Here is a 27200-nt window from a genome sequence, read left to right as displayed (position 1 = left end):
GAAAACATTAGCAAAAACAAAGAAACACAAGCAGCTCAAGCATCAGTGAGTGGATTTTTTTAGGTAAGGGTTGTTACACAGCCCTTTGCAAAAGTAAGTGTTTAAAGTATTCCCGTCACTTTACCAGGCCATCCATGAAAAAAAAGGCCGAAAACGTAAACGCATGTGTGAGGTGGTGCTACTGTCTTTCTATCGCGACTGCGTTTCCAGAAACTGACAAATCCTCTTACAATCGTAGAAGCTGTTTAATGCTGGGATTTGATATACAGTATTTAAGTGATGGTCTTCTCATTTTTACCTGTAATTTGCAGACTGCAAGGATTAGTTTGTTTAAATGGCAGACTCATTAAAATTATAGATTTAAACAAATTCTCCAGTAGAGCACAGCACAGATCAGTATGGCTTCCCTTGTTTAAGGTAAAATTGATTGTCCGAATATTTGCCCACCCATCTCATTCAGATAATCAAGGTTCCTCTGTATATGTTTTCAAGAAGGAGTTAGATATGGTTTATTCAGCTAAAGGGATCAAAGAGTACAGGGAGAAAACAATCATGATGATATTGAATGGTAGAACAGGCTCAAAGGGCTAAATGCTCCATTTTGCATTTTTCTATGTTTTAAAATGGCCAGTGGAAATAGACAGAGTGTCGTACGTCATCCATAGCAATAATTTCTTATCATTGGTAATGAAAATTGCCAAAAATCTGCCTGGACAATGTTGGAAAACATCTAAAATTAATTACCTTGAAGTTCTTCTGGTAAGATTTATACTGAAATGCACGTTTCTGTAATTCATCCATCACAATCTGCATGTCTGCCAGAGTGCTTTTCACTTTTTCTCTGTCAGAATTGATGTCTAGAAGCTGAGGATCCTATAAAACACAATGGAAATTAAAATAGTTTATATGAAATTGCATATGATCATTATAACAGAAGTAAAGGTATAGTTCCTATCATCTTCCCAGATCATAGGGTTGCTTTTTGTTAGAAAGAGAGAGAGAGAGAGAGAGAGATGACTGATGGTGCTTTAACTTGAGGGTTTATCATGCCTCAGGCAGCGGGAGAGGTTGAGAAGGAGAATCCTTCTCTGCATCACAAACTATCTGTCCAGCCAATGGAGTTAAACTACCCTACTACAGGCATTTTCTTTTTCTATTTGTAAGAATCATATATTTTTCCTTTTGAACTAAAAACTGAGAAATGGAACTTTGACACTGCTTTATAGGTAAAAAAAAAGCAGGTTTTCATTTTGAAGGTCAAGTTGAATTGTGGAGTGTAAACTTTAACTACATGCTACTTTTCAGAGTACTGAGTTTGATACTTTATGAACAGGCTGATACCAGGAATCTATGAGTTAACGTGAAACTGTCCAGCATCAGCCTTTAAGTTGGCTTCTTAAGCTGCAGCTTGCACAAACCTGAAAGACTGTGCACCTCGACATCAAGGTGCCTGCAGATAAGAAACTTCTCTCTCTCTCTCTGTGTTGATGAAGGAAAAAATTCATAATTAACATTTGAGAGTGTGTCCAAATCAGGACACAGCTACAATAGCTTGGGGAAGTTTGCAGACAGGAACAAAAGAGAGAAAAACAGTTGCTTTTAAATAATTGCTTTCAACATCTTCGGATGTGGTAACATGCATCATGGCTGATGATGGAGCGAGTAAGAAGTTAAGAGAAGACCAAAGGTGTAAAAAAAAATGGACCACAGCCTGGGTGGCTGTGAGAAAGAAAGGCTGTGGTGAAGACTAATCATGCAGGGCTGGGGTGCAACAACACAAGCACCTGGCTACACTCTGTGACTGTATTCTAGGACTTTAAAGCTGGGGTCTCTCTAATGAGTGTGCAAGGTTGACAGTGGGAAGAACATTAAATGGTGGGCCTTGTATAATGGATAACACAAGGAAGGTATAATCAAATAGACTGTGCGGGCTTTTATAAACAGACAGTAGGCCAAAGGTGCTCAGCAGATAGAAAGAGTCAAGTGACATATCTATTTGCAACAATAAGCATCTCTAAAAGCCATCTGTTTCCTTAGTTCTTCAAGTCTTTGAAGATGACACACATCAAGTGGGACCAAAGATGTGCTAATACCTTTCCTCCTGCAGTCAAAAGATGTGCAGGTTAGGTAGATTAGCTATGCTAAATTGCCTCATAGTGTGAGAGGTTTGCAGGTTAGGTAGGTTGCATGTGGCAAATATGGGGTTATGAGAATAGGGTAGGGGGCTCTGCGTGGGATGCTCTTCAGAGGGTCAGTGCACATTCTTTGGACCAAATGGCCTCTTTCTGCTCTGTAAGGATGCTATGTTTCTTTTAATTACACTTGAGAGCAAACATCAACAATTTGAATTTTTCCTCTCTCCTCACTGATTTACCTTGTCATTAAGAACTCAGTTTGAAAATTAAGGTGCTCAGTGCTCATGCTTTTCTGACCATTTGGTCAGTGCATCCAGTTTTCCCAACATGAGCAACTTATGGTAGAGCCACCCTACTGTTCCTGCAATCGTGTAAAATGGCCATTGAATGCTTCAAAAGCATGTAAATTGAAGTGGCAAAGGTGATGCTTCATTCAGTGTCACTGTGGGGACCTGGCCTCAGGAAATGGGGAGTCATCTCCGAACCAACCTTGTCACCATCTTCTTCTCCCAAGATTCCCATCTCACATCACTCCTCCCACAATCATTCACATCAGCCCTTGGTCCGTTTTCAATATTGAGTCGCAAGTGGATGCATTAAACACTGATTACTAAACAAGAGATGATGGTAAAGACAGCAATTATTGACCTACCTGTTCTTTAATCCTCACTGCTCTGACCTCCTCATTCAGCACATCTATGTCTTTATCCATGCAGCGACACAGCTTAGTAATATTGCTGTCTCTTTCACTGACAGCTCTGTCAATGACAGTGCGAACTACACTTATTGAAGGCTTTAGAGTTGCAAATACAGCAAGATCCTCAGGAGGTGTACCAATCTTATACTTTTCGATGAGCTGATACATCATTACAACAATAGTTGCTTCTTCATCCAAGACTTCAATCTAAAAAAAAAGTATTTCTGTTATAGAGGTTATTATGCCTCCTATGAGAAGACTACATTGATCCAAAGGACAAATTTCACTTCTGGACTTTTTGCACCCCTAGTTATGTTCAATGTTCTGTGTTTTATTGGTAAGCAAGTGCTCCACAGTTGTCCTGAGTCACCAACAAAACCATGTCACCATGGGGGATACGATTTGATGCAATTGTCAGTAAATGTCCTAAATTTTTTCAGATCACAAATCCAACTTAAAATGTTGCACACAGTCCATAGAATGAAATTGGTATGTGTATTTCCTGTGATGCTGGCCACTATTTGTGATCCCATTCTTGTGGTTTTCCAAGACTTAGAATTACATAAGCCACTTTGCAGACTGAACTAAAATCAAGAAGAGATGCAGAAACATTAACAAATAACTGATAATTCTACAGTTTCATTTGCATCCTAGTGTAAGCAAAACATCTTGAACATTGACAATCATTGGGGAATTTTCTGAAAAGAATTATCTACAGGTAGAAGACATCATTCCTGGAATAAGCCAACAGGGAAACAGGGAATTAATGGAAAGGAAAACATCGACATCATAATGCAGCTTTCGTTTCTTCAAGATACCTCATAGTTCTTTTCAACCTTGTGTCACTTTTCAAGTGTAGCCAGCATTGTCACATGGGTAAATAAAAGAGATTTTGCAAGCATCACAAAAGCCTCTTAACAACAAAAAAGAAATGAATAGCTGATCTGTCCTTGGAGTTGCTAGTTGACAAAGAAACATTGCTCAGAGGATTAGAAGATCTCTGGTTTCTATTGTTAATCCAACTGAAACCCTGGAATAAAGCCTCAGTTTCAATGTCCATGTGCAAAAGATAGCAGTTGTAACAATGCAACACACCCTCAGATTTGAGGGAATTATTGCAACCTAAATGAAATGCTCAATGTCTTGTGCAGAGCTTGATGACACATGGATTAGAATCAAAGGCAAGCTTTCCATCAAATGAAACAAACTAATGCTGATAATTAACCCACTGCTTATCTGTTATTCTATTTTAAAATCGTGTATGTGCTGTCTCACCACTTTTTGAGCAAGACAACTGACAAAAATGGAAAGTTCACCCAAACTATGGTAAAGGATTTTTATTTTAAACTTGGGATATGTATGATATGCAATACTATATTAAATGAAATACATCCAAGAAGTTTAGACAAAATAATACACTGCATTTCTAAGAGACTGCTTTCTAACAGTATTCATTTGTCTATCCTATTTAACTCTTTTACCTCATTTTGCATGATCCTTATTAATCAAATATAATTTTAAAAATGAGCCTATGATATGCTAATAACGAGGTAAAAACAATGACTGCGGATGTTGGAAACCAGATTCTGGATTAGTGATGCTGGAAGAGCACAGCAGTTCAGGCAACATCCAAGTAGCTTCGAAATCGACGTTTCAGGAAAAAGCCCTTCATCAGGATGAAGGGCTTTTGCCCGAAACGTTGATTTCGAAGCTACTTGGATGCTGCCTGAACTGCTGTGCTCTTCCAGCATCACTAATCCAGAATATGCTAATAACTATCTAATGTTCATGCACTGTTGGCCCTTGCTATGATTGCACAGAGAGAAACTGCAGTTTGCTCACAGTTGTGTTTGCAAGTCGCCATTTAAGATTCAGATCCCCGAAGGGTAATCATCACGGGAAGCACAGTGGCAGTAGTTGACTGTTTCCCAATATCATTGAGAACCTTTAAGGCTCCTTCTGAAAGTATTTTGAGGGGTTCTGGCAGGTCCATAACATGTTATTTTTGATTTTTCCCATTAAATTGGAAAGTTAATAGAAATGGTGTAAATCTTGTTCATGTGATTCAATAGTTAGATGTTGTCCTTTTTAAAAATGCCTTAGATCTGAGGAGAAAGAAAGCAAAACATTTAAGTTTATATTTTGCACGTATAAAGAGCAAGTTAAAAAGTATAGCCAGACTTAAACTGTAAATCTGATTGTAATGAAAGCATCACCTGCATTTTTAATTTAATCATCATTCATCCCAGCAGCAATGCGAGGATCCATGCTCTTTTTTTCGATAACATGTTAATAACATGGACTTGAGTCTCAGTGATGTAATTTCAAAGTTTAATGATCCATTCTTTAATGAAGAATGAATAAAGGTTATACGATTTACGTTTTTTTTAACCTTAGGATATGTGTGATACACCCAGGAAGTTTAGACAAAAGAATGCAAAGGATTTTGATGGCACAAGTTGAATAGGATGCAGGGTTACAGAGTTCTGGGTGTGTACAAACAGAAAGCATGTTGTAAAGAATGCGTGGTACATCCTTGTTTTTATAAGTAGAGCACAAATACAAAGGATGAAACTTTAAGATGGACTGAAGATAGAAGCCATCTTGAGTCAAAATTCACAAAGTGGATAATCCTGGGAAAACCTGGGATGCAAGTTTACTTAAAAGTTCTCAATGATATTGGGACACTGTCAACTACTGCCACTGTGCTTCCCATGATGATTACCCTTAGGGGATCTGAGACTTAACTGGTGACTTGCAAACACAACTGTGAGCAGACTGCAGTTTCTCTCTGTGCAATTATAGCAAGGGGCCAACAGTGCATGAACATTAGATAGTTAAGTTATCAGCATATCATAGGCTCATTTTTACAATTATATTTGATTAATAAGGATCATGCAAAATGAGGTAAAAGAGTTAAATATATTGACAGTCCATTCGGTGTTACAAAAACCAAAATTGTCTTTGTTGTTTCGGATAAGGGTATCTGCCAGTATCCTCTGAGTTAAGTCCAAGTTAGAAATATAAGTTGCTTGTCCCACCTTCTCACTACAGTCTTCCAAGCATGGAATTGGATATGAATCAGACTTTGTAACTGCATTGACTTTGCAATAGTCTACACAGAACCGTTAGGTACTATCTGGTTTTGGCACCATTACTATGGGTGAGCTTCAGTCACTGCAACTCACTTCGATTATGTTGTCTTGGAGCATGTGTTCAATCGCTTTTTGAACCTGTGCCAACTTTAGAAGGTATAGTCTACAAAGATGCTGCTTAATTGGAACAACATTTCCTATATTTACATCATGCATAGATGAATACTTCCCAGGTATTTCCACACATCTCCCCACGTGATAGTAACAACTCATTCAGGTCATTTCAATTTTCCTTTGGAAGATAACAGAATAATTTATCCCAATTTTTAACAACTCCCTCATTGTCCAATTTAATTTGAGGAATGTCCATTTCAGAATCCTTTGAACTTGGTTCTTGACTGTGTTGTAATCAATAACAAATTTTCCTTTTGCTTTACTTCCCTGTCAAAATACCTTTTGAGCATATTCACAGACACACACTGCAAGATTTTTTTTTTCTGTCTGGAGTTCTTCTCAAATAGTTCACCTCACTCAATTTTCTTTCGACTTGATAAGGTTCATTAAACCTTACATTTAAAGAATCACCTATCACTGGAAGTAACACTAACACTTAATCTCAATTAGCAAAATTGTGAATTTTTGATTTCTTGTCTACTTCCTGTTTTTTTCATATACTGTAATATTTTTAAATGCTGTCTAGCCAACTCCCCCATCTATTTTGTTGTTCCCTGAAATTTGACACATACTCCAAATATGCAGTCTCTGAATTCCAACTAACCAATTTCTTCTTAATTTCAGTGGTCCTCTCACCTCATGCCCAAAAACTAATTCAAGTGGACTGAATTTGATTGATTCATTTGGTGCATCTCTCATGTCAAATGAAGTTTTGATGAGGAAGTGGAGACCCTCACATATTCAGGCAGATGAGAAATGGGCAGATGTTCATCATGTTGTATTACCAGTGGGTTATAAAAAGTACAAATGGTATTCTTTTATCCCGGTCATCTGGTTAGTCTGGACTATAAGCCCTTAACATGGATTATAATGTCTGGTGCCATCTTTCTAGTGTTCCCTGCAATGCTGAATGGCACGCAGTGGATTTGAATTGACTTATTCCTAACCTGCCCATAACTTCCCTGAATAATTTTGATGTTAAATTTGACTGTTGATTTGATAATATCTCCATGGGTAGTCTGTATCTAGTGAAATATTTAAGTAACTCTTCTACAATCCTTTTAACTGTGATATTGTATATTGGAATGGTCTTTGGAAATCTATTGTACACATCCATTATTACTAATAAATACTAATTTCACTTTTTGTTTTAGGTAGGGGTCTTACGCTATCAATTAAAACCCTTGTAAAAGGTTCCTTAAATGCAGGAATGGGTATTAAAGGTGCAGATTTTATTACTGTCTGTGGTTTTCCAATTATCTGACATGTATGACATGTCTGGCAAAATTCAATTACATCCTTATGCAGTTCAGGCCAGTAAAAATGTTTTGTATTTTAGCTTGAGATTTTCTCACCCCTAAATGACCTCCTACTGGTAATTCAAGTTCTACTCGCATCACCTTTTTATAACCCACTGGTAATACAACTTGATTATCTCTGCCCATTTTTCATCTGCCTGAATATGTGAGGGTCTCTATTTCCTCATCAAGACTTCATTTTTAAGATAATAGCATTCAGGGATACATTCAGATTGTTCTTCCGTATATGGTTTTTGATATAATTGCTTTAGTTTTTCATCTTTCTGTTGGAACTCAGTTAATTTCTTTGAACTAAAAATATCCACTTTGTCCTCCAACTGTTCCTGTTTTGTCTTAACCATTCGATCAAACAGGGCTTCTGATAATTCTACTTCAACTCCTTAACTGTACTCTTTAATTTCTCCTCCCATTTCAATTGGTGACTTTGTGACCTTATTATCACACAAGTCAGGCAAAGTCCCAGGATATACTTCTATAATACCTCAGTTGCCTGATTTTCCACTGGCTTTTCAACCACAGTATGCAGCACTCCTACCTGTGACCCAGCTATATAGTTACCAAGGACAAATTGTATTCCAGGAGCCAAGATCTTTTCCAACACTCTGACTACCACTTCTCCACTTTTCACTGGAGACTCTAACCTCACTTTACATAATGGAGCATTGAGAGTCATAGATACGTACAGCACAGAAACAGATCCTTCGGTCCAACTTGTCCATGCCGACCAGATATCCCAACCCAATCTAGTCTCACCTGCCAGCAACTGGCCCACATCCCTCCAAACCCTTCGTACTCATATACCCATCCAAATGCCCCTTAAATGTTGCAATTGTACCAGCCTCCACCACCTCCTCTGGCAGCTCATTCCATAAAAGTACCATCGTCTGCGTGAAAACGTTGCCCTTTAGGTGTCTTTTATACCTTTTCCCTCTCACCCTAAACCTATGTTCTCTAGTTCTGGGCTGTCCCACCTCAGGGAAAAGACTTTGTCTATTTATCCCATCCATGATTTTATAAACCTCTATAAGGTCACCCCTGACACACGGTGAATTCCATGTATGAGCACCTTTCCTGGCAATAGTCCTTCTGAGTTACATATCTCATCTCTCAACATCAAAGATTGACATGATCCCGTGTCTCTAAATACTGTAACTTCTTTACCTGCTGCTCCTGGCCAATGCGAGTAAACTTTACCGTTGCAAGTATATGGTTTAAGAAGATCTGGCATTTCCTCCTCAACCAACCTCAGACCACCTTGCACATTCTGGTGCAACTTTTTAGCTTCCACTGTGCTTTCTTTTACCACTTCAACAAAATTCACTGGCTTATCCTGTATTCCTATACCTGTCTTCCCAATGCTTTCTCTAACCCACCAACATTGGCTTAGTGTGGCCTACTTTATTGCAGTGAAAACATCAGAGATTTTTGACTTCTCTTTCCCCTTCATGGGTTTCCTTTTTACCCTGTGGTAAGCTATCTTTATTACACTCACCAAGATTTACGTTTCCTTTACTACATGAAGAGTTCTCTTTTCCCCAATTTCTATCCCTCATGAATTGACATTGGTGTTGGAAGCCAAACTTTGATTTATGAACCAACTGATAAACATAGCTATTTCAGCTGCTAATCTGACCGTTTTAACACCGCTCTTCCACATGAGTTCTCACTAGCTCAGGAAGTGAAACTTTGAAGTCCTCCAAAATACTCATCTCTTTAAGAGTGTCATATATTTGATCTATTTTTAATGCCCTTACCCAACTATCAAAATTGCTTTGTTTGAAGCTTTCAAACTGAATGTATGTTTGACCAGGATCCCTCAGATTCCCAAACTTTTGTCTGTAGGTTTCTGGTAAAAGCTCATATGCACTTAAGATGGCTTTTTTCACCTGCTCACACTCCCCAGATACCTCCTCTGATCGTGATAGCTCTACCTACCACCCCTGTTTGGATCAAAAAAGCCCAAATAGTCACAGCCATTGCATTTGTTTACCCATGTTCTCAAATGAGATGATAAAGGTTTCTACATCCTTCCCATCATTAGGCAATACTAGGATATATTTCAACAGATCCTCACCAGGCCCGCAGCTGAGATGGGTTGCTCATCTTCATTATCGCCCTCAGTAAGTCTCTCTTCTACCTTCCCCACAATCCTTTTAAATCAATTTTCCTAAGTGCCAATTTCTGAAGGTCAAACTCTCTTTCTCCCTTTCCTCTCTCTCCTTTACCCTTTCTTCTACTAAGGCTTTTCTCTCCTATTCTTTTTGTTCTGCTAAAGTGATTTTGACCTTCCCTTTTAGTTCTACAAGGGTGATTCTTTCTTTCTCTCTTTCCTCTGCTTTTAACCATAATTCAAACAGTTTCAGTTCTCTTTCATGTTCAAGCTGCTTCATCTGCAACTGAACTCTAGTCATTTCCAAAGATTCCAATGGCATTTCCAGCACATTTAAGTGCCGAGCAACTGCTGTAATTATCTCTCCCTTCCTCATGGATGAAGGCAAACCAACTCCAGTTTGTCTACCAATTCCAACAGCTTTGCCTTGCTCATCTTTTGTAAAATCCCCAAAGTCACTTCTTTTATCCCAGAAACCCCTTAGTGGCTGAAAGAGCCATTACTACACCAAGCACTGTTTATACCAATCGAATTCAACACCTGAACAAAAGACACTAAACACCTACTACTCGCCACTTTTCAGTCTAACAACCTGAAACCTAAACTGGAATTATAGAATCAATCCCGTGAACAGCCCCCAATCTGTTATGGACCAGGCCAGATCCCCTCAAAATATTTTAAGGAGACAGCCTAGACCCTAACATTTTATTATTTTAAAGGCAGACGTGAAGTGGATATTCCAGGTGTAGTGCAGCGGGTAAAAGCACTCAGCTTTAAGCAAAACAGATTTTATTTAAACACTACAGCTGAAACACAAACAAAAGAAAATGGAATTTAGAATAACTTAACTACTGGAAAACTTTACAACCCAATACAGCAATATAACTAAAGAACTGTTCCAATCCATAACATCCCATAAACATATTCCTTGGCAAAAAGGCAAATTGAAACACAGATTCTGACAGGCAGGAGGGAACAACATCCAAAGAGAGTTCAGAGAGAAAGTCAGTCAGGAACTATTTGCTGAAGTTTGCATTCTTCCTGGACTGCCACAGCTAAACCAAACTAGAAAATCCTGAACTGGGAGAACTGACCATTCCCCTACCATTGTTGAACTAGGCTCTTCCTAGACTCCTCAGCACCTTGGCCTTTACAGTTTCTCCTAAAAATACCAAGGACAACATAACCTTGTTAAAGTGACAGCATCATCACAAAAACCATCAAAAACTAAAATGATTAAGCATATATAAATAACAAAAACATATAATTAAATTGAATCAAATATAAACATATTTTCCTTAATGAAAAAAAACTTTTCATTTAAAGGAGTAAATTCTAGTCATAATTTAAGCAGATTGGGAAAGCATTTCCGCTGTGCTAAAATCGCAAATCGACAGAAGTTTATGATGTCATCACAGATGACATATCATCAAAATTAATCCTTATTTTCACTTTTTTTGATTTTCTGAATATGAGAACAGCACATAATACTCTTCACTACCAATGCCAGCATAGTGTAGAATGGTGGGAATGGCTAGAAACGCAGTTTTGGCCTACAATTGCAAAGAAAAATGACTGAAATCTTCCTTTCACCTTATTGAAGAAAGATAGAAAATAATAAAAGGGGAAAAGTTCTGTGAGGAAGGTTGGAACTTTACCAACTTTGAAAAATGTATTATGAAAATATTTGCAACATACCCTATCCTGCATTTCATCAAGGAATAGCAAGTTGTTCACATACTCCAAGGTACCAGTTGGAACTATTTCAAGTTTATACTCAGCATCTTGCACTTCATGAATAATACTGTCTGTCTTCTTCTTGGCAAGAACTGGAAGAATCGCATTAATAGCCTAACCAAAAGAAATCAAAATTGTGATACATATTATCAAAAATAAAAATGATATTTCCTTTTACTTTCTGTATGTTGTAAATATTAACATGTTGTCCTGTGATAAATAATCAGATTAGCATTCATTTCAAACTTAAGTCAATTATAGACTACAAATGTGTATATTGCGACTAAACCAACTTAAGGACAGATAGGTCTCCTATAACACCCTAGTTGCGTTCCAGCAAATCCTTGCTTAATATAAATAAGGGGGCCTACGGGAAAAGAGGCATTACGAGCACACCAGCAATACACATCACTTATGATTGCTCTAAGATCACCCAAATGTCTAACACAAAGTGCAGCACAACTTGAATGAAGCTGTAAATCATATTCATCAACCAAACAGAAGTAAATTTAATCACAGTACATTTAAAAAATATTGATAATGTAGGGACAGTAGGATGTTTATTGCTAATATTCTTATCCTTATGCCCACTCATTTTTTTCAAAAACAGAGATAATCTAAGAGTAGTGTACCTTTCACAGGAAGCTGCTCAATGTACCTCTCACAGAAAGCTGCTCTGTCGGCAGCTGACATCAGTGCATGCGCAGAACGGCACTGAAACTTCAGCGCAGACTTTGGCACAAGCGCACAACAAAGCACGCAAAACCATCACCACTGGAATTGCGCTGTTGTGAACAGAGATAAGCATTCTCGAAAATACCAATCCTTAATTCCTTGGTGACGTTATAAGCAAATTGCACTGCCGGAACACTTATCTGAGAACTATCTGTATATTTAAGAATTGCCTTTTGCAAACAATTAAAGTTCCTATTTCCATTCTTCCACTGTGTGTTAAATAGTAGACAGTAATTAAATTACATATTTATCCCAAATGTCTAATTTTAAAAATATTTTGATTAGATTAGATTAGATGATTAGATTACTTACAGTGTGGAAACAGGCCCTTCGGCCCAACAAGTCCACACCGCCCCGCCGAAGCGCAACCCACCCATATCCCTACATCTACCCCTTACCTAACACTACGGGCAATTTAGCATGGCCAATTCACCTGGCTTGCACATCTTTGGACTATGGGAGGAAACCGGAGCACCCGGAGGAAACCCACGCAGACACAGGGAGAACGTGCAAACTCCACACAGTCAGTCGCCTGAGGCGGGAATTGAACCCGGGTCTCTGGCGCTGTGAGGCAGCAGTGCTAACCACTGTGCAACCGTGCCGCCCATTTTCATGGTCACTTTTAACAGTTTGGATTTACTAAGAGACAATTATTTATTAATATAAAGGAGCACATTGAGGGTGAAACATAACACATAGATAAAAGTGTATTAATATGTTGCAATAATTTCAAACTCCTTTTTTTATGTACAAACTCCTATGTCAAAATGCATCTGGAAAGTCTCTATGCAATCATACTCTAAACACAATAAACCCATCAGAAGGGCTGCAATGCGACAACGGGCATGAGGATTGGAGGAGCAGTAAAGAGGAAAGAAAGCAGTTAGGGGATCAAGAGTTGGATCTGGAGTTGTTGTTAGTGCAACACCTGGCAGAGGGTTGGTGAGTCTGGTGAACATTGAGTTTGGGAGGAGCAGAGGTGAGTTGAATATGTTTAGGGAAGAAGTAGAAGTGGAATGGAAAGGAGCTGCTCGGGAATCAAGTTCTAGGAGCAAGGGAGGGTACTGAAAATCACCAATGGCCAAGATGCAGGGCCTTATGTCAAGATTAGAAAGGCCTTTGCCAGGAATTCTATGTTCTGTGCTGGAATCTGAATTTTGGTGTGGGAGGAAGTGCTTGAAGGAAGATTTGGGGTGGGGGAGAATGAAGGAGGCTTCAAAGTAAGGAAGGGTGCCAGTAATTGGGTGTGTTGAGGCTCCAAGAGGTGTTAGGGGATACAAGGAGATTAAAAGAGATCCAAGCAGAAGAAGGCAGCTGCAAGTGATGCTGAGAAGAGGGTGATTGAAAGGGTGGTGGACATGCATGCTGCAAAGGAGAGAGAACAGTTTTAAACTAGTCAAGAAAGGAATGCATAACTAATTGGGAGCCAAGAAAACTCTAAATAACTAAGGTATTAAGTTCTTGCAAATGAATGTGGTATGTCTAGCTTAGAGCCATGTAAGTTCCAGAGCTACTATATTGGAAACAATGTTGAGGGCCCTATTTTAATGAAAACCATCAATTGACAAACTTAATTCAGAGAATGAAATTGAATTTGCAGTGAATAGGATTGTATCTGCCCAGCAAAAATGTTCCAGCTTTGTGCATGCCCAATGGAAATGTTTGGTTGTGACCTTAGCAATCTATGAAAAGTCTTTTTAGGGTAATGGATTTTTGTATGTATAGAGGATGGGCTGAAGGGTTAAATTTGTTGATGATATTTGACAGTTGCATGACCTTGAATGAGTCCTGTGAACATTCCTGATTATGCCAAAACAAGTACAGTCAGCTTGTTTTTTCCTCTACTTGCTGTTTGTTACACTGTATAAGACAGAGACAATTTTGTTCCAAGTCGCAGCACCTTACCTTGGACCGGATTGAGAACAGTGCCAGGAATGACCTAAGCCACCAGCCCAGCCATCGAGCGAGGGGTCACAAGACAGGCAGCGAGTATTGTCTTTTTTTCTCATTCTTGCTAATTTACTTAACAAACATTTATATTTAAGCAAATTGCTGTTGTCATTTCTTCTCTTAACTAAATTTACCCAAATCCAAAAGAACCGCTTGGATACACTGTGATTCAAGACAGTATGTCTTGAAGGGTAGGTCAGTTATCTTGTACCAATTTAAATGGGAGTATAACATTTTCCTGGGGGATCGTGGTTTTAAGTTTAATGGAGTATTGAGAATATTGATGAATTAATCTAAATCTCTGTTTTTCAGTTCAAATAATCAAGTTGTCAGCACAGACATACAAAGTATCATACCCTGATTGCCCAACATAATAAATGAACGAATGAGAATAAAGAAAAATAGCCCAGAAAAATCAAAACTTAGCCTTCATGAAAATCTCAAGATCACTCAAAAAAAAATTTTGACCCCGACAAGAAAAGCCAGACAGGCCACATAAAAAGCAATACCAAGTATTTTGTAGGCATACAATAGTGACTGATAAAGAGATGCGAGGTGGAGCCAATTTGGGATCAAAGGAGATTGACATTGTAAGTCAAAGACATCAATGTGTACATTGCATTTGTCTTCACTAAGAAAGAAGAGGCTGCTGAAATTGCATTGAAAGACAAGAAGCTGACAAGTGACTAATTAACTAAAAAGTTTTAAAGAGGAGATATGTATTAGAAAGTCTAGCTGCACTTAAATTTGATCAGGAAGGGCCAGTGGGCTGAGAAGAGGCAGATGGAGTCTAATTCAGATAAATGCGAGGTGCTGCATTTTGGGAAAGCAAATCTTAACAGGACTTATACAATTAATGGTAAGGTCCTAGGGAGTGTTGCTGAACAAAGAGACCTTGGAGTGCAGGTTCATAGCTCCTTCAAAGTGGAGTCGCAGATAGATAGGATAGTGAAGAAGGCATTTGGTATGATTTCCTTTATTGGTCAGAGTATTGAGTACAGGAGTTGGGAGGTCAAGTTGCGGCAGTACAGGATATTGATTAGGCCACTGTTGGAATATTGCGTACAATTCTGGTCTCCTTCCTATCGGAAAGATGTTGTGAAACTTGAAAGGGTTCAGAAAAGATTTACAAGGATGGGGCCAGGGTTGGAGGATCTGAGCTACAGGGAGAGGCTGAACAGGCTGGGGCTGTTTTCCCTGGAGCGTCAGAGGCCGAGGGGTGACCTTATAGGGGTTCACAAATTATGAGGGGCATGAATAGGATAAATAGACAAAGTCTTTTCCCAGGGATCGGGGAGTCCAGAACTAGAGGGCATAGGTTTAGGGTGAGAGGGGAAAGACATAAAAGAGACCTAAGGGGCAACTTTTTCACGCAGAGGGTGGTACATGTATGGAATGAGCTGCCAGAGGATGTGGTGGAGGCTGGTACAATTGCAACATTTAAGAGGGATTTGGATGTGTATACGATTAGGAAGGGTTTGGAGGGATATGAGCCGGTTGCTGGCAGGTGAAACTAGATTGGGTTGGGATATCTGGTCGGCATGGACAGATTGGACTGAAGCGTCTGTTTCCATGTTGTACATCTCTATGACTCTATGACCAGACAGTATACGTCTAAATATGCTGAAAGGTGTAATGGTGGAAATTTCAGCAGCATAATCTCACAATGCCCTTTGGACACTGGGTTTATGTCAGAGGTGTGGACAATTGCAAATGTTGCATCCTTGGTCATAAAACAATGCCAGGATAAATCCAAAAACTAAAGGCCAATTATTTTAACCTGGCTGGATGGAAAGCATAGTGAATTGAGTTTCATCATGAAGTGAATAACTAAAAAATGAAGACCAATTCTTCATTTTATATTGTGATTCAGTATTCGATCAAGGAAGGCCTGCTCAGTTAAGCATCTAGGTATCAAGATGCTACTGGTTTCACACTGTAAGAAATACTGCCCTCTAAATCGTTCGCTTCATTAAATGCTTACGATGATTAAAAAAGCCATCAGATTTTTCACAAGTGAGTAATGTTTACCTCCAGACAGCGTAGCGGTGAAGGTATTATTGTTTTCTTGAGGGATGCATTATCTATCAGCAGCAATCCTAAGTTCTTCGTCTGCTTAATACTGACTGCATCAGAATGCTGTTTGTGATATTTTTCCAGCCAACTCGTAAAGAAATAAATATCTGCATTAAATGTAGATACCAAATTTAATATTTTATCATTTACTAACATATTTGTCAGTTTTAATTTTGACAGTTATACTTTTGTTTTAAAAATACATAAACTTATATTTCCTGATATTAAGCTATGCACTCAGTCTGCTTATGAAAGTACCATGAAATGGAAAAAAGTAAAATAATTAAAGAAATATCAAAACCTTAGGATGCAGTGGAGATTTACTAGAATAGCAACAGGCTGAGAGAATTCAGTTATGTACAGTGATGTGGGTTACTGGGATTGCTCTGCTCAGAATAGAAATGGTCAAACAGATTTAAAGTAATGATCTAAAATATTAAAGAGTTTTGATATAATGCATAGAGGTAAATTGTTTCAACTGGCAGGAAGAACGACGACCAGACAAAATATATTTAAGTATCTTGGCATAAGAACCAGACAGTGACACCTAAGATGACAGCTTCTCACCAACCAACCATTAGAGAATGTCTGTAAGACACTTTAAAATTATATTTAAAAATGAAAAATTAAATAATGTTAAAGAAGTTATCACATAAGTTATTAGAGACACATTCAGATGGGAAGAAATGACTTGTTGAATTCACTGTTCTGTTTTATTTTTAAATGGTAATTATTGTTAGGTTGTATTAGTAAGAATTAAAGTTGTACATTGTGGTAGTGAGGACATGCATTAGTTAAAAAACAATTATGAATTCACTAATTAACAGCAGGGGAAAGGAGCAAGGGCAGAGAACTGGCATAAAAATTAGCCAATAACAGCAGAAAAGAAGCAAAATTCTAAACATAATCTCAGGAATTAAAATGGCATCAGCACAAGGGAAGGAAGTGATTGATGACAGTTGGTAAGTGAGTCTACTGTCTAGCCTTCAGTTCATAAACAATAGTCTGTGAAGCAAAGTTAAGGAGAACTCAGCTCCTGGAGTGTAAGACACCCTCACAGTTTCCCATAGGCTTGGTCAACCACATATGTAGGAAACAGCACTAGCTGCAAAAACATGATCTTCTTGTTTCAGGACTAAATTGATAGCTGGAAACACTGTAGTGTGCTGTAAGGCTGAGAACCATTTGGATTAATATTTAGGGAGGTGATTTCATTGCAGCAAGGGAATGGGTGTTGGCCAGACAGCCGAGGAGGATCAGGCAGATAAGCAAGGAGTCACTCACTAACCAGCTTTCCATTTTGGAAATCAGCAAAGGCAATATTTCTTGTGCTCTGGGAAATCGAGTAGAGGCTATAAATACTTACCGCCAGGACGTTGGGCATTCATTTTGGCAGCAGAACTGAATGGGAGCAGTCGAATTGCACTCTGGGAAGGTGAGTGAACTGATATATTTGGGCAGTGGCTAAACCAGTGACACTACACATGTAGTGCTGCCCTCCTCTAACCAAAAAAAAGACTGTTGTGTTGATAAGGTAAAGCTTTTCTTTTTCATTTTTATCATGTGCTGGTAAGTAGTGTGATTGGTAATTTATTAATTTCATTTCATTTATCTATTATTTGATATTATAGATGGACAAAGTTAAGCTTAAGAGTAAAAATGGCAGGAGATCCCAGACTCATGTTATGCTCCTCTTGCTCAATGTGAGAGCTCAGGGACATGGGTGACGTCCCTGACTCCTTCACATGCAGGAAGTTTGTCTAGCTGCAGTTCTTGTTAGACCGCATGGCAGCTCTGAAGCTGCGGATGGACTCACTTTGGAGCATCCGTGATGCTGAGGAGGTTGTTTAGCGAATTGGTCACACCGCAGACTAGGACTGCTGAGGGAAGGAAGGGAATGGGTGACCAAAAGGCAGGAAAAGAGCAGGAAGGCAGTGCACGTGACCCCTTCGGTTATCTCCCTCCAAAACAGGTATACCATTATGGATAATGTTGGGGGAGATGGCTCACCAGGGGAAAGCAGCAGTAGCCAGATTCATGGCACTGTGGCTGGCTATGCTGTAGAGAAGAGCTGGAAAAAAAGAGTGGAAGGGCTATAGTCAGAGGGGATTTAATTGTAAGGGGAGTAGATAGGCAGTTCTCTGGTCAAAAATGAGACTCCCAAATGGTATGTTGCCTCCCCAGTGCATGAACCAGGGATGCCTCAGGTCAGCTGCAGGACATTCTGAAGGGGGAGGGTGAACAGCCAGTTGTTGTAGTGCATATAGGCACCAATGATATAGGTTATAAATGGGAGGAGGTCCTACAAGCAGAAGTTTGGGAATTAGGAGCCAAGTTGAAAAGGTAGGACCTCAGAGGTCGTAACCTCAGGATTGCTACCAATGCCACGTGCTAGTCAGAGTAGAAATGGGAGAATAGGCAGGGTGAATGAGTGGCTTGAGACATGTACAGGAGGGAGGCATTCAGATATTTGGGATATTGGGACCAGTTCTGGGAGTGGTGGGACTATTACAAATCAGACAGTCTACACCTGGGCAGGACGAGAACCAATGTCACAGGGGGTGCTTTTGCTAACGCTATCGGGAGAGTTTAAACTAATGTGGCGAGGGATGGGAACCAAATGAGGTGGTTAGCGGACAGTATGAAGGTCGTAAATAAAGCCTGTAAGGAACTAGATAATTAAGTCAATGTGGCTAAGGGGAAGGGTAGGTAGGAAGCAGATGATGAACGCAAAAGGACATGTGGTCTGAGGTGCATTTGTTTTAATGCAAGAAGTGTAGTAGGTAAAACAGATGAACATAGAGCTTGAATTAGTACCTAGGAGCATGATGTTATTGCTATTACTGAGAATTGGTTAAGGGAATGGTAAAATTGGCAACTATAGATGCTTCAGGCGGGATAGAGAGGGAGGTAAAGGGGGTGGAGGAATTGCATTACTGTTCAGAGAGGATATCAGGGCTGTGCAGAAGGAGAGCACAATGGAGGACTCAAGAAGTTAGGCAAAATGGGCAGAGACCAGAAATAGGAAGGATGCAGTGACAATGTTGGTGCTGTACTACAGGCCTCTTAACAGCGAGCGCGAGATTGAAAGATTATGAAAATGTGTAGGAGCAACAGGGTGGTAATGATGGGAGATTTTAATTTTCCCAACATTGACTGGGATTCACTTAGTGTTAGAGGTTTAGATGGAGCAGAATTTGCAAGGAGTGTCCAGGAGGGTTTTCTAGAGCAGTATGTAAATAGTCCAACTTAGGAAGGGGGCATAATGGACCTGGTTTTGAGGAATGCACCCAGCCAGATGTTTAAAGCTTCCAGAGGGGATTACTTTGGGAGTAGTGATCACAATTCCATAAGATTTAGAATACTCATGGACAAAGACAAGAATGGTCCTAAAGCAAGAGTGCTAAATTGGGGAAAGGCTAAACGAGGTCGAAAAGGGGGTCATGAAATATCCTTAGCAAACAGGGTTAAGGAAAATCCCAAATTTGTATCTAAGGAACAAAAGGGTAACGAGAGAAAGGGTTGGTCCACTCAAGGGCAAAGGAGAGAACTTATGCGTGGAGTCACAGAAAATGGGTGAGATTCTCAATGAGTACTTTGAGTCAATATTCACCACAGAGAGGGACATGACAGATGTTGAGGTTAGGGATAAATTTTTGATTACTCTAGGTCAAGTCGGCATAAGGAGAGAAGTGTTAGGTATTCCAAAAAGCATTAAGGTGGACAAGTCCCCAGGTCTTGATGGGATCTATCCCAGGTTACTGAGGGAAGTGAGAGAGGAAGTAGCTGGGGCCTTAACAGATATCTTTGCAGTGTCCTTGAACACGTGTGAGGTCCCGGAGGACTGGAGAATTGCTATTGTTGTTCCCTTGTTTAAGAAGGGTAGCAAGGATAATTCAGGTAATTATAGACCAGTGAACCTGACGTCAGTGGTAGGGAAGCTGCTGGAGAGGAAACTGAGGAATAGGATCTATTCCCAGCTGGAAAAAAAATGGGCTCATCAGTGATAGGCAGTATGGTTTTGTGCAGGGAAGGTCATGTCTTACCAACTTAATTGAATTCTTTGAGGAAGTGACAAAATTGATTGATGAGGGAAGGGCTGTAATTGTCATAAACATGGACTTCAGTAAGGCATTTGATAAAGTTCCCTGTGGTAGGCTGATGGAGAAAGTGAAGTCACATGGGATCTAGGGTGTGCTAACTAAATGGATAGAGAACTGGCTGGGCAACAGGAGACAGAGAGTGGTAGTGGAAGGGAGTTTCTCAAAATGGAAAACTGTGACCAGAGGTGTCCCACAGGGATCCATGCTGGGGCCACTGTTGTTTGTGATATACATAAATGAGGTGGAGGAAAGTATAACTGGTCTGATTAGCAAGTTTGCAGATGACACTAAGATTGGTGGAGTAGCAGATAGAGAAGGGGACTGTCAGAGAATGCAGCAGAATATAGATAGACTGGAGAGTTAGGTGGAGAAATGGCAGATGGAGTTCAATCCAGGCAAATGAGGTGATGCGCTTTGGAAGATCCAATTCAAGAGCAAAGTATACGGTAAATGGAAAAGCCCTGGGGAAAATTTATGTACAGAGAGATCTGGGTGTTCAGGTCCATTGTACCCTGAAGGTAGCAACGCAGGTCAATAGAATAGTCAAGACGACATACGGCATGCTTTCCTTCACTGGCCAAGGTATTGAGTACATGTTACAGTTGTGCAGGACTTTGGTTTAGCCACATTTGGAATACTGCATACAGTTCTGGTTGCCACATTACCAAAAGGATATGGATGCTTTGGAAAGGAGACAGAGGAGATTCACCAGAATGTTGCCTGGTATGGAGGGTGCTAGCTCTGAAGAGCTGTTGAGTAGATTAAGATTATTTTCATTTGAAAGACGGAGGTTGAGGGGCGACCTGATTGAGGTCTACAAAATTATGAGAGGTACACAGGTTGGATAGCTAGAAGCTTTTTCCCAGAGTGAAGGACTCAATCAAGAGGGGTCACAAGTTCAAGGTGAGAGGGAAAAAGTTTAACATACGCAGAGGGTGGTGGGTGCCTGGAACACATTGCCAGCAGAATTAGAGGTGAGCATGATAGCGTCATTTAGGATGTACCTAGAGAGATACATGAATGGGCAGGTTGCAGAGGGATAACGATTCTTGGAAAATAGGCAACAGGTTTAGATAGAAGATCTGGATCAGTGCAGGTTTGGAGGGCCTAGGGACCTGTTTCTGTTATGTAACGTTCTTTGTTCTTTGTAACGGGGTCTACTTTAAACAAAGAATCTTACAAATGAATAGACAGGGAGTTCTGAAAAAGGACAGCTGTAAGAGACAGTCTGATAATAAACGTCTAGGAACAAACAGCCTGAACTTTGTAGCAAGCAATAAAAAGAAAAGTTTGATCCCACAGTAAGGACAGTATTATGTTTTGTAAAAATCTAGGATACTACAGCAAAGCATGGAACCTTTTGTTTGACAGATCTATAACATATTCACTTATTACTCAAGCATGAATCCTAATTCCACATTTGAATAGAATCATGTACAAAGTGAAGAAGTTCACACTGCTAACCAATAACTTAACATCACTTGTTGTGCAATGCTCTAGCCCAATTTTAACCCAAAACTGATCCAAAGCAAGATAACTCCATATTGACAAGCATACCATGTTCCTCTTTCATAACAGCTGGCAAATCAAGGGCTTCATTTTCCAGGAAATCTGTCCGAAAGTTTTCAAACATTTCTGCAAACATAACTGCTGCATTAAATCCTGACTCAATACAATCCTAAACAGGAAAATCATTGGATTAATCACAGCAAATCACAGTGAAATGGAAGGCATCATAAGTAAAATCTCAGTTAAACAAAATGTTCATAATTGGTTGGCTTTAGTAAAAGCAACTTACATTTGTCAATAGTTCATAAATCAGAGAGGAAAGCTCTACTTTACAGAAAAAAAACAGCCTTGGATAATTAGGGAGACAAGGGTCTGCATTAATTAAAAAAAACACATACAAAATTGCAAAAAACAAAACAGATCCTCTAGAATGGGAAAGATACAAAGACCAGCAAAGGCCACAAAGCAGTGCTACTAAAAGGGATTATAAAAGGAAACTTGCCAAGGATGAAATCAATAAAAAGAAACTTTAAAGTTACACAAAGGGAAAACAGGTGGTCGGAAGCAATGTTGGCCCACTAAGGACTGAAGGTGGGATGTTGTCAATGACTACGGGGAAATAGCAGACATGTTGAAGAATTACTTTGTCTTGGTATTTACAATTAAAAAAAAGAATAGCTTGCCAGAATCTCTGAGGAAATTAATAATGGATTGGGGACAGAGGCTGAATAAAATTAATGTAAGAAAAACATCAATGAGTGAAAGAACTCCAAAGAGGCTAGTATCCCACCACCAAGTCACCCTTTATTTACACAGAGCCAGTTCTCAGAGTCATCAGAGTCACACTTGTTCATATCGGTCAGTGAGGGCTCCCCGATTGGACCAGAATAACAGCCCCAGTCAAGGAACTCATTCTGTGAGGTCCAGCTGGTTGACATTGCAAGAAGGTAGCACATTGTAGAAGGCCTAACGTTCATCTTTCAGTGTCCCTGAGATATAAGAGCTGTCTGCCAGGATTGGAAAATTGCAAATGTCACTCTGCTCTTTAAGAACTGCAAAAAAGAGGAAAACTCAGGAATTACAGATCAGTTAGCCTAATATCAGTGGTGGAAAACATTTTCAAGTCTTTAATCAAGGGTAGGGTAACTGAACACGTTGAAAGTTTTCAGGTAATCAAGAAGAGCCAGCATGGACTCATGATGGGTAGGTCATGCTAGACAAACCTTATTCAGTTTTTTAAAGAAGTAACTAAGGTAGTGGACAGTGTAATTTCAATGAATGTTATTTATAGGGACTTCCAGAATGCATTTGATAAAGTTCCACATAGGAGACTGTTAACGAAGTAGAAGCCCATGAAATTGTGGGAAAATTGCTGACATAGCTGGGAAATTGATTGAGTGGCATGCAACAGAAACTAGGGATAATCAGTTGGTACTCAAATTGACAGGATTTGACCAGTGGTGCCAGACAAGGATCTGTTTTAGGGCCTCAATTACTAGCATTATTTATTAACAATTTGGGTAATTGCGCAAAAAATCAAATATTCAAATTTGCTGATGACACAAAATTAGGTGGCAGTACAGACAACGGAGGTGATAGACCATCAACATCCCATTGTAATTTTATGCTAAATGAATGGGCAAGACTGTAGCAGATGAAATTCAACATAAGTAATTATGAAGTTTTCTATTTTCGACTGAAAAAGAATAGATCAGGGTAATTTCTAGATGGCATGAAATTAAATAAAGCAAATGTCTAAAGAGACTTGGGAGTTCCAATGTATAGATTTTCAAAATGTCATAAGCAAGTGCAGAAAATAATCAAGAAAGCTAATGAGTGCTGGCCCTTCAATCTGGAGGATTGCAGTACAAGGACGCAGAAGTTATGTAGTTGTACAAAATCCTAGGTAGGCCCACTAACGGTACCATGAGCAAATGTGGGCACCACACCTTAGGAATTACATACTGTCCCTGGAGGGAGGATAATGTAGGTTTACAAGAATGATATCTAGACTTCAGGGGTTAAGTTATGAGGACAAATTATACAGATTTGTCCTGTTTTCCCTAGAATTTAGAATGTTAAGATATGATCAAAGTCTTCAAGATATCAACAGGAAAAGACAGATAATGATAAATTCTTTCCACTGTTTGGAGATTCTATAACTATGGGGTGTAGTCTGAGAATTAGAGCCAGACTATTCAGGACAGATGTTAGGAAGCACTTCTACATACAAAGAGTGGGAGATGTTTGGAACTCTCTTCACAAATGGCAGTGGATGCTGGTTCAACTGTTCATTTCAAAGCTGAGGTTGATAAATATTTGTTCAGCAAAGGTATGAAGGGATATGAGCCAAAGACAGGTATATGGAGTTAGGCTACAGATCAGCCATGAACAGTGGAACAGGCCTACTCCTGTTCCCATGTTCCATAAATCAAATATTGTAGACACATGCTCTTCAATTTATAATGATTTTGGTTCAACTGAACAGAAAAACAATAACCATTTTAAAAGACAAATTGACCTTGATTTTCACACCCGCTATCTGGCAGAAAGCAGGCAGCAAGGCAGTTCAAATGGAGCTGAGACTTTGCCAATTCACTTTCTACTGGGCACAATTTTAAATTTTGGGTGCTATGATATCTACGCTGAAAATGTGTTGCTGGAAAAGCGCAGCAGGTCAGGCAGCATCCAAGGAGCAGGAGAATCGACGTTTCGAGCATGAGCCCTTCTTCAGGAAGAAGAAGGGCTTCTGAAGATGGGCTCATGCCCGAAACGTCGATTCTCCTGCTCTTTGGATGCTGCCTGACCTGCTGCGCTTTTCCAGCAACACATTTTCGGCTCTGATCTCCAGCATCTGCAGTCCTCACTTTCTCCTGTTATGATATCTACCCCAAGTTAGCAGAACCTGTAAAAATGCCAATACTGTCATCTGGGCCTATTATGGGATTTTTAATTTGTTGACTGAATATGAGAATAGTGGTTCTTTTGCCACTAGGCCAAATGGTAACTTGTCTGGAAAGAGAGCTTGAGCAAAAGAGCGCAACAAGTTAAATCGTTAATAATTACTTTGTAATTCTCTTGCTGGTTATCAGGAGAAAAGGTGCTACAAGAAACTATAAATTTTCCTATCCCAAGCCTGAGCCCTTTCACTAATCAGAATGCCCCTTCTTGAGAATTACCTGACCAACAGTGTGTACTCACAGGTCATTGGCAGTGGTCTCCTGCTAGTCAAATCTCCTTTGCTGCTTGGTGGGTTGTCATTTATTCTTAGTGTGTTTAGAAAAAAGTTTGACCCTAAATATGGAACTAAAAACCCATCAGACCTTATTCTGTCATTTGAATTTAATGATCTTTCATGTTACTAATTTGCCACTGGGACTACAGCATTCTGTTCTCATTGCTGATGGCATGCAACAATATAAAGGAAGTGAACTGTACAGATGATCCAGAATTGGACATTTCACAGGTCAGTCATGTAAGCATCAAATGCAACAAAAGTCTATCCTGCCGATCTCTAATGAGCTCAATAATGTTATTAGTCGTCCAGGAAATATAAATTTGAATATAAAGTATTCATACATCACCACATTGGACTTCCTAACTCTAATTGAAAAAAGCATCAACTCAAACATTTCAAATTTTCACTTATCTGGTGAACAGTACAACCTATAGATTAAGTGATGTTTGAATGTTCAGACATAGCCTTCTAGTACTATATTAATAAATACCAAGCCAGCCTTAAAACTAAGTAACAGTGTGTTTGTATAGCATAATGATATTGCGTATGTTCGATTTGATTTAATCTCTTGTAATACAAGTACTGGAAAATGGTTCGGGTGGTTGTTTTTCACTGGTGTAGATGCAATGGGCCAGAGGGCCTTTTTTCTGTACCGTGGATCTCTATGATTCTAACTTCAGTAGGACTAGGAACAGTTTCTAATTCTATGATTCCATGGTGAGCAAACTTGGATACATTGCTCTCTGTCTTTTCATCCAAGTCATCATTATGCAACGTAAATGGAGCGTCCATCAATGCAAAACTGTCTCATTAGTCCCTATTCTTTACTTGCTGGTCATTAACTAAACATCCATTCATGTCAATATATTACTGTAATACCATGAGCCCTTATCTTGCATGTAACCTCTTCCCTGGTATTGACCTTTTTTGATCTCAATTTTGTTAGTCTCTCAACGAACAGCAAGATATAATCCAATAAAGAAAGGCTATTCCAAATCTTCTACAAATACTGCAAAGATTAGTTGGTGGGAAGTGTGGCAGTGATATCATTTTCTTTAATTTACCCTCCTCAGATAATTGGACCTCAACAGGCACTACTGTGTATAGAACATTAAAACGCCTCTGTAATGAATAGAACATTACTGATACCAATGCCACTAGATTTTGAATTCTTAGCAGTTTAAGAAAATGAATCAATGATGATGCTTTCAATCATATTTTGTTTCACTAAATGTGGACATTCTGGGAACTAACTTCCAAAGATTAAGTATCAAATCTGTTACTGCTTCTGCTAAATCATACCAGAATTTTCTGGATGGTTTCCACCAAATACTTGTCATCTTCAAGGATAGTTGCCAGGCTTGGTCCCTCACCACAAGTTTTATCTTCAACTTTTTTGTTGATAATTGGACTTGTAAAGGAGTTAAAATATGAATCTGACACTAAGTTGGCAATTGAGAGAACTATTCCCTGCATTTGTAGCACAAAATCGGAAATCCCAGCCTGAGAAAGAAAATACAAAAAACAGTTAAGTATAATCTGTACTGAATGAAAGTCCAGGTTTTTCCATAATATGTTTTAGTCTATTTCCATTTTTTTTTCCTTTTGTAAGGCTTTTACACATTTTTTTCATAATATAACTATACGTAAAATCCATTTGCTTTCTATATTCATCATACCAACACTGGACAATTCACCAGTTGCAGAATCAACATTCACTAATTAGTTTCATTGACATTAGTATTATAGATGTGGCTGGATTTTCCTGCACTAATTGGGAGGTTTAAAAATGGTAGGAGAAACCATATTCACTTTCTAAACCCGCAAACTATACATACTAGAAGGATAAGAGAAACAGGTAAATGAACCCCATTACCTGCAAGTTTCCCTCAAAGATATATGCCACCCTGATTTGGAACTCTATCACCATTCTTTCACTATGGCTGAAGCAATATCATTAAGCATCTTCTTTAATGATACTACGGCTACATCGCATCAACTACAGTGGCTCAACTTGGCATCTTATTATCATCATCTCAAGGACATTTAGGGATCAACAATAAATACCAGCCAGCCAGAATTAATCATATTTCATGAAAGAATAAAACAAATCTGGTCATTCACAATCTTGATTGGAGAGGGTTGGGAGCCCAGTGTTCCAGTGTTGCCACCTGTTTTGCAGAGTGAAGATTTTAGAATTAGACTTGCTAAATTTTTTTGATGTGGTCCCCACCAGCTCACAGGAGTGGTAAACCCATGGTCTGGAGTTAGAAATCTATTGACAGTTAAGTTTAAAGTGGCTGCCAACTTATCATGTTACAA

General features: G+C 39.2%; 1 protein-coding gene across 1 annotated transcript in view; it reads right to left on the bottom strand.

Moving 5' to 3' along the window:
• The window catches only part of dnah6 (dynein, axonemal, heavy chain 6), a 310227-nt gene that overhangs the window by 252360 nt on the left and 30667 nt on the right, over window positions 1-27200 (bottom strand). Inside the window, exons 12-17 of the mRNA XM_072587520.1 lie at window positions 26181-26381; window positions 21689-21809; window positions 15984-16135; window positions 11229-11381; window positions 2788-3039; window positions 745-873 (exon numbers count right to left, since the gene is read on the bottom strand). Of these exons, the coding sequence (XP_072443621.1) occupies window positions 745-873; window positions 2788-3039; window positions 11229-11381; window positions 15984-16135; window positions 21689-21809; window positions 26181-26381 (1008 nt within the window). The remainder of the gene's footprint in view (window positions 1-744; window positions 874-2787; window positions 3040-11228; window positions 11382-15983; window positions 16136-21688; window positions 21810-26180; window positions 26382-27200) is intronic.

This window comes from Chiloscyllium punctatum, chromosome 2 (genome assembly GCF_047496795.1).
Source record: "Chiloscyllium punctatum isolate Juve2018m chromosome 2, sChiPun1.3, whole genome shotgun sequence".
Classification (NCBI taxonomy): domain Eukaryota; kingdom Metazoa; phylum Chordata; class Chondrichthyes; order Orectolobiformes; family Hemiscylliidae; genus Chiloscyllium; species Chiloscyllium punctatum.
The sequence above is the reverse complement of the archived record's forward strand: the minus strand, read 5'-3'. Positions and strand labels throughout refer to the sequence as shown.